The sequence below is a fragment of the Carex rostrata genome, chromosome 17, assembly GCF_964058835.1.
Source record: "Carex rostrata chromosome 17, lpCarRost1.2, whole genome shotgun sequence".
Taxonomy (NCBI): domain Eukaryota; kingdom Viridiplantae; phylum Streptophyta; class Magnoliopsida; order Poales; family Cyperaceae; genus Carex; species Carex rostrata.
The window spans coordinates 1,411,487-1,428,052 of NC_135934.1; the positions used below are offsets into that span (position 1 = coordinate 1,411,487).

At 38.3% G+C, this 16,566-nt stretch overlaps 1 protein-coding gene across 1 annotated transcript; it reads right to left on the reverse strand.

Annotated features, from left to right (window-relative positions):
* Nucleotides 1–13,687: 13,687 nt before the first annotated feature.
* LOC144568492 (GDSL esterase/lipase At1g28570-like) lies at nt 13,688–15,956 on the reverse strand. The gene is made up of 5 exons (XM_078318854.1): nt 15,670–15,956; nt 15,345–15,554; nt 15,095–15,243; nt 14,143–14,416; nt 13,688–14,058 (listed from the first exon to the last, which is right to left on the reverse strand). Exons 1-5 carry the CDS (start codon nt 15,917–15,919, stop codon nt 13,838–13,840), a joined length of 1,104 nt encoding a protein of 367 aa, XP_078174980.1. The 5' UTR covers nt 15,920–15,956; the 3' UTR covers nt 13,688–13,837.
* Between the last annotated feature and the right edge of the window lie 610 nt (nt 15,957–16,566).

Below are 16,566 nucleotides of genomic sequence, written 5' to 3' on the forward strand. Positions count from 1 at the left end.
TGAAGCACTCTAGTACTGACTCTATATAACAAGAGAATTGGGTATTTATAAGCCTAATACATCACTCCAATTGAACGTGTTTGGAGCACCCTAGTAGTGTCCCTCTATGGCAAGATAATGGGGTATTTACAACCCTAATACAACACGCCAATTGAAGGTGTTTGCAGCACTCAAGTAGTGTCTACAGATTGTAAGATAATACGGCTTCTACAACCGAAATACAACACTCCAATTGAAGGTTGTTGAGGCACGCTAGTAGTGTTTCCAGATGGCCAGATGGTAGGCATTTACAGCCCTAATGAAACACTCCAATTGAATGCGTTTGTGGCAAGATAATGGGGCATTTACTACCCTAATACAACACTACAATTAAAGGTGTTTGGAGCACTCTAGTAGCATCTTTGGTTTGCAAGATAACGGGGCATTTACAACCCTAATACAACACTTCAATTTAACGAGTTTGGAGCACTCTAGTAGTATCTCCAGATGGCAAGATAATAGGGCATTTACAACTCGAATAGAACACTCAAAATGAAGGTGTTTGGAGCACTCTAGCAGTGTCTCCAGTTGGGACGATAATATGGCATTTACAACACTAATACAACACTCCAACTGAAGGTGTTTCGAGCACTCTAGTACTGAGTCTATATAGCAAGATAATTCGGCATTTATAACCCTAATACAACACTCCAATTGAAGGTGTTTGGAGCACCCTAGTAGTGTCCCTCTATGGCAAGATAATGGGGTATTTACAACCCTATTACAACACACCAATTGAAGGTGTTTGGAGCACTCAAGTAGTGTCTACAGATTGTAAGATAATACGGCTTCTACAACCGAAATACAACACTGCAGTTGAAGGCTGTGGAGGCACGCTAGTAGTGTTTCCAGATGGCCAGATAGTACGCATTTACAGCCCTAATGAAACCCTCCAATTGAATGCGTTTGTGGCAAGATAATGGGGCATTTACTACCCTAATACAACACTCCATTTAAAGGTGTTTGGAGCACTCTAGTAGCATCTTTGGTTTGCAAGATAATGGGGCATTTACAACCCTAATACAACACTTCAATTTAACGAGTTTGGAGCACTCTAGTAGTATCTCCAGATGGCAAGATAATAGGGCATTTACAACTCGAATAGAACACTCGAATTGAAAGTGTTTGAAGCACTCTAGCAGTGTCTCCAGTTGGGACGATAATATGGCATTTACAACCCTAATACAACACTCAAATTGAAGTTGTTTGAAGCACTCTAGTACTGACTCTATATAACAAGATAATTGGGCACTTATAAGCCTAATACATCACTCCAATTGAAGGTGTTTGGAGCACCCTAGTAGTGTCCCTCTATGGCAAGATAATGGGGTATTTACAACCCTAATACAACACGCCAATTGAAGGTGTTTGGAGCACTCAAGTAGTGTCTACAGATTGTAAGATAATACGGCTTCTACAACCGAAATACAACACTCCAGTTGAAGGCTGTGGAGGCACGCTAGTAGTGTTTCCAGATGGCCAGATAGTACGCATTTACAGCCCTAATGAAACCCTCCAATTGAATGCGTTTGTGGCAAGATAATGGGGCATTTACTACCCTAATACAACACTACAATTAAAGGTGTTTGGAGCACTCTAGTAGCATCTTTGGTTTGCAAGATAATGGGGCATTTACAACCCTAATACAACACTTCAATTTAACGAGTTTGGAGCACTCTAGTAGTGTCTCCAAATGGCATGATAATAGGGCGTTTACAACCCTAATACAACACTCCAACTGAAGGTGTTTCGAGCACTCTAGCAGTGTCTCCAGTTGGGACGATAATATGGAATTTACAACACTAATACAACACTCCAACTGAAGGTGTTTCGAGCACTCTAGTACTGAGTCTATATAGCAAGATAATTCGGCATTTATAACCCTAATACAACACTCCAATTGAAGGTGTTTGGAGCACCCTTGTAGTGTCCCTCTATGGCAAGATAATGGGGTATTTACAACCCTAATACAACACGCCAATTGAAGGTGTTTGGAGCACTCGATTAGTGTTTCCAAATGTCAAGATAATGGGGAATTTACAATCCTAATACAGCACTCCAATTGAAGGTTCTTGAGGCACGCTAGTAGTGTTTCTAGATGGTCAGATAGTAGGCATTTACAGCCCTAATTAAACACTCCAATTGAATGCGTTTGTGGCACTCTAGAAGTGTCTATATATGTCAAGATAATGGGGCATTTACTACCCTAATACAACACTACAATTAAAGGTGTTTGGCGCACTCTAGTAGCATCTTTGGTTTGCAAGATAATGGGGCACTTACAACCCTAATACAACACTCCAATCGAAGGTGTTTGGAGCACTCAAGTAATGTCTCTACATGGCAACATATTGGGGGAATTTACAACCCTAAAACAACACTCCAATTGAAGCTGTTTGGAGCACTCGATTAGTGTTTCCAAATGTCAAGATAATGGGGAATTTACAATCCTAATACAACACTCCAATTGAAGGTTCTTGAGGCACTCTAGCAGTGTCTCCAGTTGGGACGATAATATGGCATTTACAACACTAATACAACACTCCAACTGATGGTGTTTCGAGCACTCTAGTACTGAGTTTATATAGCAAGATAATTCGGCATTTATAACCCTAATACAACACTCCAATCGAAGGTGTTTGGAGCACTCAAGTAATGTCTCTATATGGCAAGATATTGGGGGAATTTACAACCCTAAAACAACACTCCAATTGAAGGTGTTTGGAGCACTCAAGTAGTGTCTACAGATTGTTAGATAATACGGCTTCTACAACCGAAATACAACACTCCAATTAAAGGTTCTTGAGGCACGCTAGTAGTGTTTCTAGATGGTCAGATAGTAGGCATTTACAGCCCTAATTAAACACTCCAATTGAATGTGTTTGTGGCATTCTAGAAGTGTCTATATATGGCAAGATAATGGGGCATTTACTACCCTAATACAACACTACAATTAAAGGTGTTTGGAGCACTCTAGTAGCATCTTTTGTTTGCAAGATAATGGGGCATTTACAACCCTAATACAACACTTCAATTTAACGAGTTTGGAGCACTCAAGTAGTATCTCCAGATGGCAAGATAATAGGGCATTTACAACTCGAATAGAACACTCGAATTGAAGGTGTTTGGAGCACTCTAGCAGTGTCTCCAGTTGGGACGATAGTATGGCATTTACAACCCTAATACAACACTCAAATTGAATGTGTTTGAAGCACTCTAGTACTGACTCTATATAACAAGATAATTGGGCATTTATAAGCCTAATACATCGCTCCAATTGAAGGTGTTTGGAGCACCCTAGTAGTGTTCCTCTATGGCAAGATAATGGGTTATTTACAACCCTAATACAGCACACTAATTCAAGGTGTTGGGGGCACTCAAGTAGTATCTACAGATTGTAAGATAATAGGGCTTCTACAACCCTAATACAACACTCCAATTAAAGGTTGTTGAGGCACGCTAGTAGTGTTTCCAGATGGCCAGATAGTAGGCATTTACAGCCCTAATGAAACACTCCAATTGAATGCGTTTGTGGCAAGATAATGGGACATTTACTACCCTAATACAACACTACAATTAAAGGTGTTTGGAGCACTCTAGTAGCATCTTTGGTTTGCAAGATAACGGGGCATTTACAACCCTAATACAACACTTCAATTTAACGAGTTTGGAGCACTCTAGTAGTATCTCCAGATGGCAAGATAATAGGGCATTTACAACTCGAATAGAACAGTCGAATTGAAGGTGTTTGGAGCACTCTAGCAGTGTCTCCAGTTGGGACGATAATATGGCATTTACAACACTAATACAACACTCCAACTGAAGGTGTTTCGAGCACTCTAGTACTGAGTCTATATAGCAAGATAATTCGGCATTTATAACCCTAATACAAGACTCCAATCGAAGGTGTTTGGAGCACTCAAGTAATGTCTCTATATGGCAAGATATTGGGGGAATTTACAACCCTAAAACAACACTCTAATTGAAGGTGTTTGGAGCACTCGATTAGTGTTTCCAAATGTCAAGATAATGGGGAATTTACAATCCTAATACAACACTCCAATTGAAGGTGTTTGGAGAACTCTAGTAGTGACTCTATATGGCAAGATAATAGGGCATTTACCACCCTAAAATAACACTCCAATTGATGGATTTTGGAGTACTCTTGTGTCTCCAAATGGCAAGATAATAGGGCATTTACAACCCCAATACAACAATCCAATTAAAGGTGTTTGGTGCACTCTAGTAATGTCTTTATATGGGAAGATAATAGGGCATTTACAACCCAAATACAACAATCCAATTGAATGTGTTTGCCGCACTCTAGTAGTGTCTTTATATGCCAAAAGAAGAGAGCTGTTTTAACCCTAATACAACCCTCCAATTGAATGTGTTTCGGGCACCCTACTAGTGTCTCTTTTTAACAAGATGGGCATTTACATATCTAATACAATACTCCAATTGAAGGTTTTGGAGGCAAGATAATAGGGCACTTACAACCCTAATAAAACACTCCAATTGAAGGTGTTTGGAGACATCTAGTAGTGTCTTCAGATGGCAAGATAATAGAATATTTACAACCCTAATACAACACTCCAATTGAAGGTGTTCGGAGCACTCTACTAGTGTCTCTAGATGGCAAGATAATAGGGCATTTACGACCCTAATAAATGAATTCCTATTGAAGGTGTTTGGAGGACTCTAGTAGTGTCTCAATATGTGAAGATAATTGAGAATTTACAACCCTAATACAATACTCCAATTGAAGGTGTTTGAATCACTCGAGTACTGTCTCTAGATGGCAAGATAATTGGGCATTCACAACCCTAATACAACAGTCCAATTGAAGATGTTTGAAGCACTGCAGTAATGTCTCTATATGGCAAGAGAAGAGAGCTGTTGCAACCCTTATACAACCCTCCAATTGAAGGTGTTTGGTGCACTTACAAGCCTAATATAACATTCCAATTGAAGGTGTTTGGAGCACTCTAGCAGTGACTCTATATAGCAAGGTAATAGGGCATTTACAACTCTAATACAGCACTCCAATTGAAGGTGTTTGGAGTACTCTAGTAGTGTCTCCAGAAGGCAAGATAATATGGCATTTGCAATACTAAGACAACACTCCATTTCATGGTGTTTGGAGCACTCGAGTAGTGTCTCTATATGACAAGATAATTGGGCATTTACAACTCTAGTACAATACTCCAATTGAAGGTGTTTGGAGAACTCTAGTAATGTCTCCATATGGCACGACAATAGGTCATTTACAACCCTAATACAACACTCCAATTAAAGGTGATTGGAGCACTCTAGCAGTGACTCTATATAGCAAGATAATTGGGCATTTACTACCCAAATATAACACGCCAATTGAAGGTGTTTGGAGAACTCTAGTAATATCTTTTTATGCCAAGAGAAGAGAGCAGTTGCGACCATAATACAACTCTCCAATTGAAAGTGTTTGGGGGCGCCCTAGTAGTGTCTCTATATGACAAGATAATTGGGCATTTACATCTCTAATGGAGGCAAGATAATAGAGCACTTACAATCCTAATAAAACACTCCAATTGAAGGTGTTTGGTGGAATTTAATAGTGTGTCCATAAGGCAAGATAATTGGGCATTTACAACCCTAATAAAACACCCCAATTGAAGGTGTTTGGAGCACTCTAGTAGTGTCTCTAGAAGGCAAGATAATAGGGCATTCACAACTCTATTACAACACTCCAATTAAAGGTCTTTGGAGCACTTTAGTAGTGTCTCCAGAAGGCAAGATAATAGAGCATTTACAACCCTAATACAACACTCTAATTGAAGGTGTTTGGAGCACTCTAGTAGTGCCTCTATATAGTAAGATAATTGGGCATTTACAACACTGATACAACACTCCAATTGAAGGTGTTTGGAGCACTCTAGTAGTGTCTCGAGATGGTAAGATAATAGGACATTTACAACCCAAGTACGACACTCCAATTGAAGGTGTTTGTAATACTCTAGTAGTGTCTCTTTATGCTATAAAATAGGACATTTACAATCCTAACACAACACTCCAATTGAAGGTGTTTGGAGCACTCTAGTAGTGTCAACATATGACAAGATAATAGGCAATTTAAAAGCCTAATACAACACTCCAATTGAAGGTGTTTGGAGCACTCTAGTAGTGACTCTATATAGCAAGATAATAGGGCATTTACAACACTAATACAACACTCCAATTGAAAGTATTTGGAGTACTCTAGCAGTGTCTCCTTGTGGCAAGAGAATATGTCATTTACAACCGTAATACAACACTCTAGTAAAGTCTCTTTATGGCAAGATAATAGGACATTTACAACCCTACCACCACACACCAACAGAAGGTGTTTGGAGCATCCTAGTAGTGACTCTATGTAAAAAGATAATACAAACACTAATACGACACTCCAATTGAATGTGTTTGGAGCACTCTAGTAATGTCTCTATATGGCAAGAGAAGAAGGTATTTACAACCCTAAAGCAATAGTCCAACTAAAGGTGTGTAGAGCACTCGAGTAGTGTCCCTAGATAGCAAGATAATGGGGCATTTACAACCCTAATACAACACTCAAATTGAAGGTGTGTGGAGCACTCTAGTAGTGACTCTATATAGCAAGATAATTGGGTATTTACAAGCCTAATACAACACTCTAATTGAAGGTGTTTGGAGCACTCTAGTAATGTCCCTGTGTGGCAAGATAAGAGAGCAGTTGCAACCCTAATACAACTCTCCAATTGAAGGTATTTGGAGCACTCGAGTAGTGTCTCTCTATAACAAGATAATAGGGCATTTACATCCGTAATTCAACACTTCAATTGAAGATGTTTGGAGGCATGATAATAGGGCACTTACAACCCTAATAAAACTTTCCATCTGAAGGTGTTTGGAGAACTTTAGTAGTGTCTCCAGATGACAAGATAATAAGGCATTTACAAACCTAATAAAACACTCCAATTGAAAGTGTTAGGAGCAGTACTCTAGTAGTGTCTACATATGGCAAGATAAAGAGACATTTACAATCATTAATACAACACTCCAATTGAAGGTATTTGGAGCACTCTAGTAGTGTTTCCATTTCGCAAGATAATATGACATTTACAACCATAATACAACACTTCAATTAAAGGAGTTTGGAGCACTCCCGTACTGACTCTATATAGCAAGATAATAGGGCATTTACAACCCTAATACAGCACTCCAATTGAATGTGTTTGGAACAATCTAGTAGTGTCTCCAAATAACAATATAATAGGGCATTAACAACTCTAATAAAACACTCGAATTGAACGTGTTTGGAGAACTCTAGTAGTGTCTTTATATGGCAAGATAATGGGGCATTTACTACCCTAAAACAACACTCTAGTTGAAGGTGTTTGGGGCACTCTAGTGGGGTCTCATTATTGTAAGATAATAGGACATTTACAACCCTAATACAACACTCCAACTGAAGGTGTTTGGGGCACTCTAGTAGTGACTCTATATAAGCTAGATAACAAGGCATTATCAACCCAAATAAAACACTCCAATTAAAGGTGTTCGCAACACTGTAGTAGTGTGTCTAGATGGCAGGATAATATGGCACTTACAACCCTAATAAAACCCTCCAATTGAAGGTGTTTGGAGCACTCTAGTAGTGTCTCCAGATGGTAAGATAATAGGGCATTTACATCCCTAATACAACACTCCAACTGAAGGTGTTTGGAGCACTCTAGTAGTGACTCTATATAAGCTAGATAACAAGGCATTATCAACCCAAATAAAACACTCCAATTAAAGGTGTTCGCAACACTGTAGTAGTGTGTCTAGATGGCAGGATAATATGGCACTTACAACCCTAATAAAACCCTCCAATTGAATGTGTTTGGAGCACTCTAGTAGTGTCTCCAGATGGCAAGATAATAGGGCATTTACATCCCTAATACAACACTCCAACTGAAGATGTTTGGAGCACTCTAGTAGTGACTCTATATAAGCTAGATAACAAGGCATTATCAACCCAAATAAAACACTCCAATTAAAGGTGTTCGCAACACTGTAGTAGTGTGTCTATGGCACTAACAACCCTAATAAAACCCTCCAATTGAAGGTGTTTGGAGCACTCTAGTAGTGTCTCCAGATGGCAAGATAATAGGGCATTTACATCCCTAATACAACACTCCAACTGAAGGTGTTTGGAGCACTCTAGTAGTGACTCTATATAAGCTAGATAACAAGGCATTATCAACCCAAATAAAACACTCCAATTAAAGGTGTTCGCAACACTGTAGTAGTGTGTCTAGATGGCAGGATAATATGGCACTTACATCCCTAATAAAATCCTCCAATTGAAGGTGTTTGGAGCACTCTAGTAGTGTCTCCAGATGGCAAGATAATAGGGCATTTACATCCCTAATACAACACTCCAATTGAAAATTATTCGATCACTCTAATAATGGCAAGATAATATGGCAGTTGCAACCATAATACAACACTCCAATTGAAGGTGTTTGGAGCACTTTAGTAGTGTCTCCAAATGGCAAGATAATAGGGCATTTACAACCCTAATACAAGACTCCAATTGAAGGTGTTTGGAGCACTCTAATAGTGACTCTAGTTGGCAAGATAATTGGTCATTTACCATCCTAATACAACACTCCAATTAAGGTGTTTGGAGCACTCTAGATGTCTCTATATGGCAAGAGAAGAGAGCTGTTGCAACCCTAATATAACACTCCAATTGAAGGTGTTTGGAGCACTCGAGTAGTGTCTCCAAATTGCCAGATAATAGGACATTTACAACCTTAATAAAACATTGCAATTGAAGGTGCTTGGAGCACTCTAATAGTGTTTTCAGATGGCAAGATAATAGGGCATTTACAACTCAAAGAAAACGCTCCATTTGAAGGTGTTTGGAGCACTATAGTAGTGTCTCCAATTGGCAAGATAATAGAGCATTCACAACCCTAATACAACACTCCAATTGAAGGTGTTTGGAGCACTCTAATATTCTATATGGCAAGATAATTGGGCATTTACAACCCTAATACAACACTCCAATTGAAAGTGTTTGGAGCACTCTAGTAATGTCTCTATATGGCAAGAGAAGATGGCAGTTGCAATCCTAATACAACACTCCAATTGAAGGTGTTTGGAGCACTCGAGTGGTGTCTGCAGATAGCAAGATAACAGGTCATTTACAACCATAATACAACACTCCAATTGAAGGTGTTAAGAGCACTCTAGTAGTGTCTCAAGAAGGCAAGATAATATGATATTTACAACCCTAATACAACTCTTCAATTGAAGTTGTTTCGAGCACTCTAGTAATGTCTCTATAATGGCAAGATAATAGGGCATTTACAACCCTAATACAACACTCCAATTAAAGGTGTTTGGAGCACTCTAGTAATGTTTACATATGGCAAGAGAACAGAGAAATTGCAACCGTACTAAAACACTCTAATTTAATGTGTGTGGAGCACTCTAGTAGTGTCTCTATATGACAATATAATATGGCATTTACAACCCTAATACAACACTCCAATTTAAGGTGTTTTTTAGCACTCTAGTAGTGTCTCCAAATGGCAAGATAAATGGGCATTTATAACCCTAATACAACACTCCAATTGAAGGTGTTTTTGAGCACTTTAGTAGTGTCTCCAGATAGCAAGATAATAGGAAATTTACAACCCCAATACAACAATCCAATTGAAGGTGTTTGATGCACTTTAGTAATGTCTCTATATGGGAAGATAATAGGGCATTAGTCTAATACAACACACCAATTGAAGGTGTTTGGAGCACTCTAGTAGTGTCTCAAGATGACAAGATAATTATCTATTTACAACCCTAGTACAACACTCCAATTGAAGTTGTTTTGAGCACTCTAGTAGTGTCTCGACATTGCAAGATAATAGGGCATTTACAACCCTAATAGAACACTCCAATTAAAGGTGTTTGGAGCACTCTAGTAGTGACTCTATATAACAAGATAATAGGGCATTTACAATCCTAATACGACACTCCAATTGAAGATGTTTGGAGTACTCTAGTAGTGTCTCCATATAGCAAAGTTCCTCGAAGGAAATTTCTTGGGTGGCCCCATCAAGCTCTCGAATGATGAAGAAGTCAATATTGATCAGTTAATGGCAGACACAGAATGCTGACAACCCAAATACCGTACTTGTGAGACATGTAATGATCAAAACCTTAAAAATAAAATGGCTAAGTGTCGCATCTGCTATCACTGGTTTTGCACATGGCATAACGGCGACATTGTTCGATACAAATGTTCTGATTCCCACTTCCATTTGTGGGAATGCATCCACTACCGCAAGACGACACCCGAAAGCCCTACTCCAGCAAACGCCACTCTGGCTGACATGGAAGCCGATGACTACTTTGAAGATTATGAAAAAGAGATATATTCTTAGATAATATGCGATATCTTTTTAACATATTTTGTCGTTTTATGTTTCCAAGTTTATAGGTACTTAAATATATGTTGTGTATTATAGTCGTTTGGTATGTTTCTCCCTTTTTATTATGTATTATCGAGACGAACAATACCCAACTCATAATATAAATGAATAACATTCGTAATGTCATACATAACATAATAATTTTGAGCATTTCAACGCAGCATAAGACTATACAGCGTCTATGTCACAATTTATCTTGAGAATGGCGAACCCACTAGCTTTAAAGTGTGTGTTAGAACTCACTTTATAAATATCCCAGAAGAAGATAGAGAAAGAGATGAGATACAATAATTCCTCTAAAGACACATTTGTAACACAATGCCCTTCAAGCGTTTCAAACATATTGCTAGCAAGAAAAGGAAACCTCCCCAAGAGATAGGAGAAACCAGCAATGCACAGCCTGACGACAACCGACAACTAGAAGGAAAGCGAGAATTATTGGCATCCGAGTTGAGTCAACTCGCGAATCGATTTTGGATGGACGAAATCTATTGGTTTATGCACAACAATGACACTAAGGTATGAGAGTTTGTTAACAAGATTTTAGCTTTCGAGGAAGCCAAAAGACCTCCCGGACGATTATTTAGACGATCTTCTTCATGGTGATTATCAACCTGATGAGGACGACAACCTTGAAGAAGAGACAGTTGCCATTCGATATTGTACCATTTGTGAGACCTACGGTGTGAATGAAGAGATGATCAAGTGCCGCAAATGTGGATACTGGAACCACACCTTTTGCGCAAACGAACCTGATCGAGAAGGTAAGGATGACTCGAACTTCAGCTTTTGGCTCTGCCCAAAGTGCAAGCCTGACCCAAAACTTTTTTCGGGCTATAAATTCACGTACCAATCCAAATCTAATATCGGGGCAGGCAAGCATTACGAAGACTCCGATCCTGACAGTGGGGAGGACCTTCGGGTCCCGGCTCCTTAGACCCTAAAAAAAGGGAGAAGAACAAATCTCGTACTGATATTTATTCGTGAAACTTATGTGAAATTAGTAAATCTTGCAAGACGCTAAGTAGTAGTATTTTTTAAGTTTGTTATTGTTTTCAGATGTAATGTTATGAACCTTGTTCTAAATTATGCTATCTTGATATGTCTCGCTTTCTTTCTTAACTTGTGTATTACTCGCTTTCTTTCTTAACTTATGTATTAAAATAATAAAACTAACATGAGACAGGTATGCAGTCCCGAAGCCCGTATTGAGTAGACCCATAAAGATGATTATGAGTCGGAAAGTGACTCATGCAATCAAGCCAAAATGCATCCCTCTTTGATGCATCTAGGCTCAGGGGGCTAATGATAGGGCCATGTTAATAAGGCCCTCAAAAGATTAGGCTTGGGTCAAGAATAAACCGATTCTGGAACCTCCTTGGAGGGCCGGATCGGGACTAAGAATAAGACCCTTGCCTCCAATGAATAGGAACAGGCCTACCAAGGCCCAAGATCCCACAAACGTATCATCCCGGGCCGTCAAGGCGGGCTCAAACCAGGCTATGCCTGAGAAACCTGTCTCGACCTATGCTTACGGTCACCTCCTAAAGTCCGCATGGACAAAAATGCGTGGGATGACTGTGCGAGGGTCACCGCCCTCAATGTGAACTCCCCTAACTGCTCTGACAACGCGGAATGATAATTAGGGGATCGCCTATATAAGCCATAAAGCCCCAGATAATAGGGAGCTGAACTTTTGGACAATAGAAGGTACTAAGAAATTAGAGTTCGAGTACCTCAACAATTACCCTAAGTCCCAAAGTTCACCCTAGCGAGAGTCAAGCATTCGAAACCACTGAAAACTATACAGTCTCGTCCTCCAGAACTTGCTCCGAATCAGAGTGTGCAACAGTTAAAGCAGCTATATGTTTAAACCTTAAAGCTCTGGTTAATGCATAAATCCTCATTTTGATTTAGATTGAACAATAATGCATCACCTTGAGCATGTTAATTTAAATTGAACAGTTCAAAATTATCAAATCAAAGTACATAAAAAAGTTAAAATTATGGACATTCAAAAGTGAATTATACCTAGTGATAATAAGGTTTCCGTCGAAAACAAACCAATGCTTGCATGACAGATTTACTTCTTCCATCATTTCATTTGCTTTCCCAGATGCCAAATCGGTCATATCACTGCAATTGTTGACGGCATTTGTAGTTGAGATTATTTCTTGGGTCAATCTCAATACTAGCTATCTCATCCTCGTCCTTAATAATTGAGGTATATCTATGGTTTTGTATCAGTACCTATTTGCAGCTGATCCCATGAAGGTTCCTGGCTCCATGTTGTACAACGACTTGCACAATTCCGTCGACTTTTAGTTAATAGTCTATATATAGCAGAAAAATAAGATTACAAATATAATTTGTTTTCTTAATCTCTTCTCTCTGTCTTACAAAAAAAAATAACAAATGGATTTAATTTTATTTTATGCCACCATAAAATAAATAAACTCCAGTTAGGTATATTTTTTATTAATTATTTTTTTGAGAAAATATTTTTTATTAATTATGTGAAACCAATATTTTGGGTCTTCCTTTGACAATTGGTAAATAATTATCACAGAAAAAAGTTTCAATAGGTAATTGGAACACTTCAAATATTTCAAAGGAACTAATAAAGAGAACTAATATAACATGAAGAGAACTATTCACATAATTTAAGACATGAAGAGAACTAATAAAACATTTTTTTTTTTAAATCGATACAAAAATCAAATAGAATTACATCAAAAACAAGTAAAGTTTCGAACTATATATACTTGATTCAAATTATAGGGACAAATGATTAAGTACGGCATACATAAAACATAATCAAAGAAATCTCTTGCGTCATTAAACATATAACACAACATGTATATACCCTATTTCAGCTGCAGCTGCTACACCAAAGGCAGAGCTATAAAAAATTGAACGGGGTTCAAACAATAAAGTAAATGATGATCTCAGTACAATTGAACGGGGGTTCAAACAACAAGGTATGAAAGGCAATAAGAACAAGATGAATAACAACTAGAGGAAGGTGAAAAACAATAAGTATAACATGTAAACCAACTAATTCCATGGGTTCCCTACAACTGCAAGCTAATTTATACTAATATTTGACAGCTTTTATAAAAATTATGTCCGGTAAAATGTAACGTACTTTGCCCAGCGCATGCAGACTCTCACCGACTAACTCGGTATAAATTGAAGCAACAAATATACATTACTACAATGTAGCTTACGAAAAGAGAAACAATTATTACTCTTGAGAAGATCTGTAAAAACATGTTATTTCCCTACATTCACTACAATAAAATCAGACTGAGATTCAATTAGAGAGCCAATATAGGTGGATCGGCATAAGAACCATTCAGCCAGCCGTTTGCAATAATGTCGTACGATGTCTCGGTCAAGTGCACTCCATCCCAATTTATAAAAGAAGACGGGTTTGGGCATGCAGTTACTCCGGGTTGCCCGCAACCAGCGATCAAGTTATAGTTGTACGGCTCCCCGCTTCCACAACATGCCCGAAGTGGTGTTCCACTAGTAAATCCTGTACATTAATTTTGACTTTATCATTAAAATTTCTGTAGAAGATTATGATTTTTGTTTCTTAGAAATTATCTGAAGAACTTACCATATTGATATGGATTTGTCACAAAATCGATAATTGGCTCATAGAATTGACTATAGCTGATCTTTGCTTGTGGGAACTCGACTCGTAGCTGCTTCACAGCGTCACTTAGCAATGCATTGTGGTAAATTGCTACATTGTTATATACTTTCAGGCATCCAAGAGAATCATAATCTGACCTGTTTGTGCTTGCAAAATATGTGAGGATTACAGGCATGCATCCATTCGGTCTGGTTCCTGGCACTACCAATTGCGTCGCCTCTTGTTTCAGCAACCTCTGCAATAAGATTTGTTTGTAATTTGTAAATTGTACATATCTGGTTTGAAAATAAAATGTGGTGTTAAAAAGCCCAAAATTTGTAAAGGAGAACTTTTGTGGATCGTTATGAGCCCAAAATTGATATACTCAGTGGGCTTTTCAACAAAAAAGAAAAAAGAAATTTAAAGACCATGAGATGAACTTGAAAAATAAAACAGCACTGATTATGCATTACTAAATGACATGTTTCAAAATTCATTTGCAGACACATCGTCCTACACTACTCGTGATTCACTAACAAAATGAAGTATTTAACTTAATTCTGGGACCTAGATCATATCACCTATTTTTCTATGTATTACGTACGTGGCGTAATACATTGAAGATAAATCATATAAAATTTCATGCTGAATATTGGTACGTACCCGTTGCATTTTGCTCCAAACTATTTAGAATATCATGTAAAAACACATAAATTTCAAAAATGAATAGGCGTCAATTAACCACCATTCACTGCATTTAGATCCATCATTAATTGCGTGCCATTTGACAGCCTTCTAAACGGGCATTTGCCATCTGATACTTGAGCAGAGGAACACTTCTATGGAATACCTTTCTTGTAATTATTGGTTGAAAATAAAATTAAATATCAAATAGTAGCTGATGTGCTAATAATAATTGTGCAGTATTATGTACCTCAGCAGCTGATTTAATGCTGTCAACAACAAGCGGAACGCTAGAATTAACAAAATCGATGGTCTTCCCCGAGAACAACATGTAAAGATAGTCGTTGTCTCCAAACTTTCCAAACATGAAGAGTGATTTGTTAAAATACTCCACGCAGGCTACATAATTTTTTTTAGGAATATATAAATCAGTTTAATTAGCAGTGAAATAGCTGATACACATACAAACACAAACATTACGTAATTTATATTATACTCACTTGTGTTGCATATGGAAGGCTTCATATTCTCAAACCACCCGAGCTGAACACTCAAAGAGGTATTTAGGAGATACTGATTTCTAATGTTGTTTTGCTGAAAGAAGGTATGATTGAGTGCGGTTGCACCAGAAACAGCAAAATTTACCCCTTTGCTGAAGTCTTGCCCTTGGGACAAGGAGGGTGGTAAGAATGGGAACCCCAAATTTCCAGCTGCACAAGTGGGTAAAAAGGTAATTTAATCATGTTTCCTATTTGAAACAAAATTGTTACTTGTAACAATCAAGTATCCTTCTTTTATTAAGAAGCGATTGAAAATAGAAACTACCAATTATGTCGATAATCAGACGACCATCTGATGCGCGACCAGTGGGATGGTGGAAGTAGGTTTCACCATAAGGCGGATTTAAAAACGGCCGGTAAGCAGGAGCTGTTGGTGCCAGAATAGCAATATTTCCAGTGTCCTCGTAAGAGCTGCCGAAGCTAACAATTGCATTGAAAGATGGAATGGTGTTAGAGATTGCAGGGTGGAAAGATGATAGTACAAGAAGGAATGGCAACAGCAACAGTGCTTTCATAATTTCAGCTAGAGCTAGAGGTGGGCTTTGAAATTTTAATGTTTGAGTGAGATTGATTGATATTATCCTGGATACAAAGATTCCATGTTCCCTTAAATATATATAGCTAGCAAAAGAAAATTGTGCTTCTATTTTGATTAAATGCGGTAACCCCATCGTCCGTATATATTTTTCTTATTCTGGAATGAACGTGTCAGATATATAAAACCTCTATGTAGTAGTTTTTGCTGATGTGATTAAGTGGAAAAACAATTAATGACATTTTCAAATATTTTTGGCATGGTGCATTAATTGTCGCCTTAATTATGTATCCAGTAGACTGACAGTACGGGACTGTTATCTCAAGGAATGGAGCCTTGTCGTAAAGGGGAGAGGGGGGTTTCCGATGGGCATCGGACCAAATCTGGTTCGATGGGGGGTTTAAACCGTCAGATCTGCTTTAGGATTCGCACCCGCAATTTCGCGTCTGCTTTAAAATCCGTACACACGAATCCTAAAGCAGATCTGACGGTTTAAACCCCCATCGAACCGGATTTGGTCCGATGCCCATCGGACACCCCCCTCTCCCGTCGTAAAGACCTTTTTATTTTTTTATTTTGAGGATAATATAAAAAGAGGAGAGTTCAAATGCCTTTATTTTTTTTGTC

Excerpts from the sequence above, each read along its gene's own strand:
- LOC144568492 (XM_078318854.1), bottom strand. The coding sequence starts at position 15,919 with ATGAAAGCACTGTTGCTGTTGCCATTCCTTCTTGTACTATCATCTTTC. Across the intron at positions 15,244-15,344 it reads GCCTTCCATATGCAACACAA|CCTGCGTGGAGTATTTTAAC; the intron begins GTGAGTATAATA and ends AAAATTATGTAG. Across the intron at positions 14,417-15,094 it reads GCATTAAATCAGCTGCTGAG|AGGTTGCTGAAACAAGAGGC; the intron begins GTACATAATACT and ends ATCTTATTGCAG.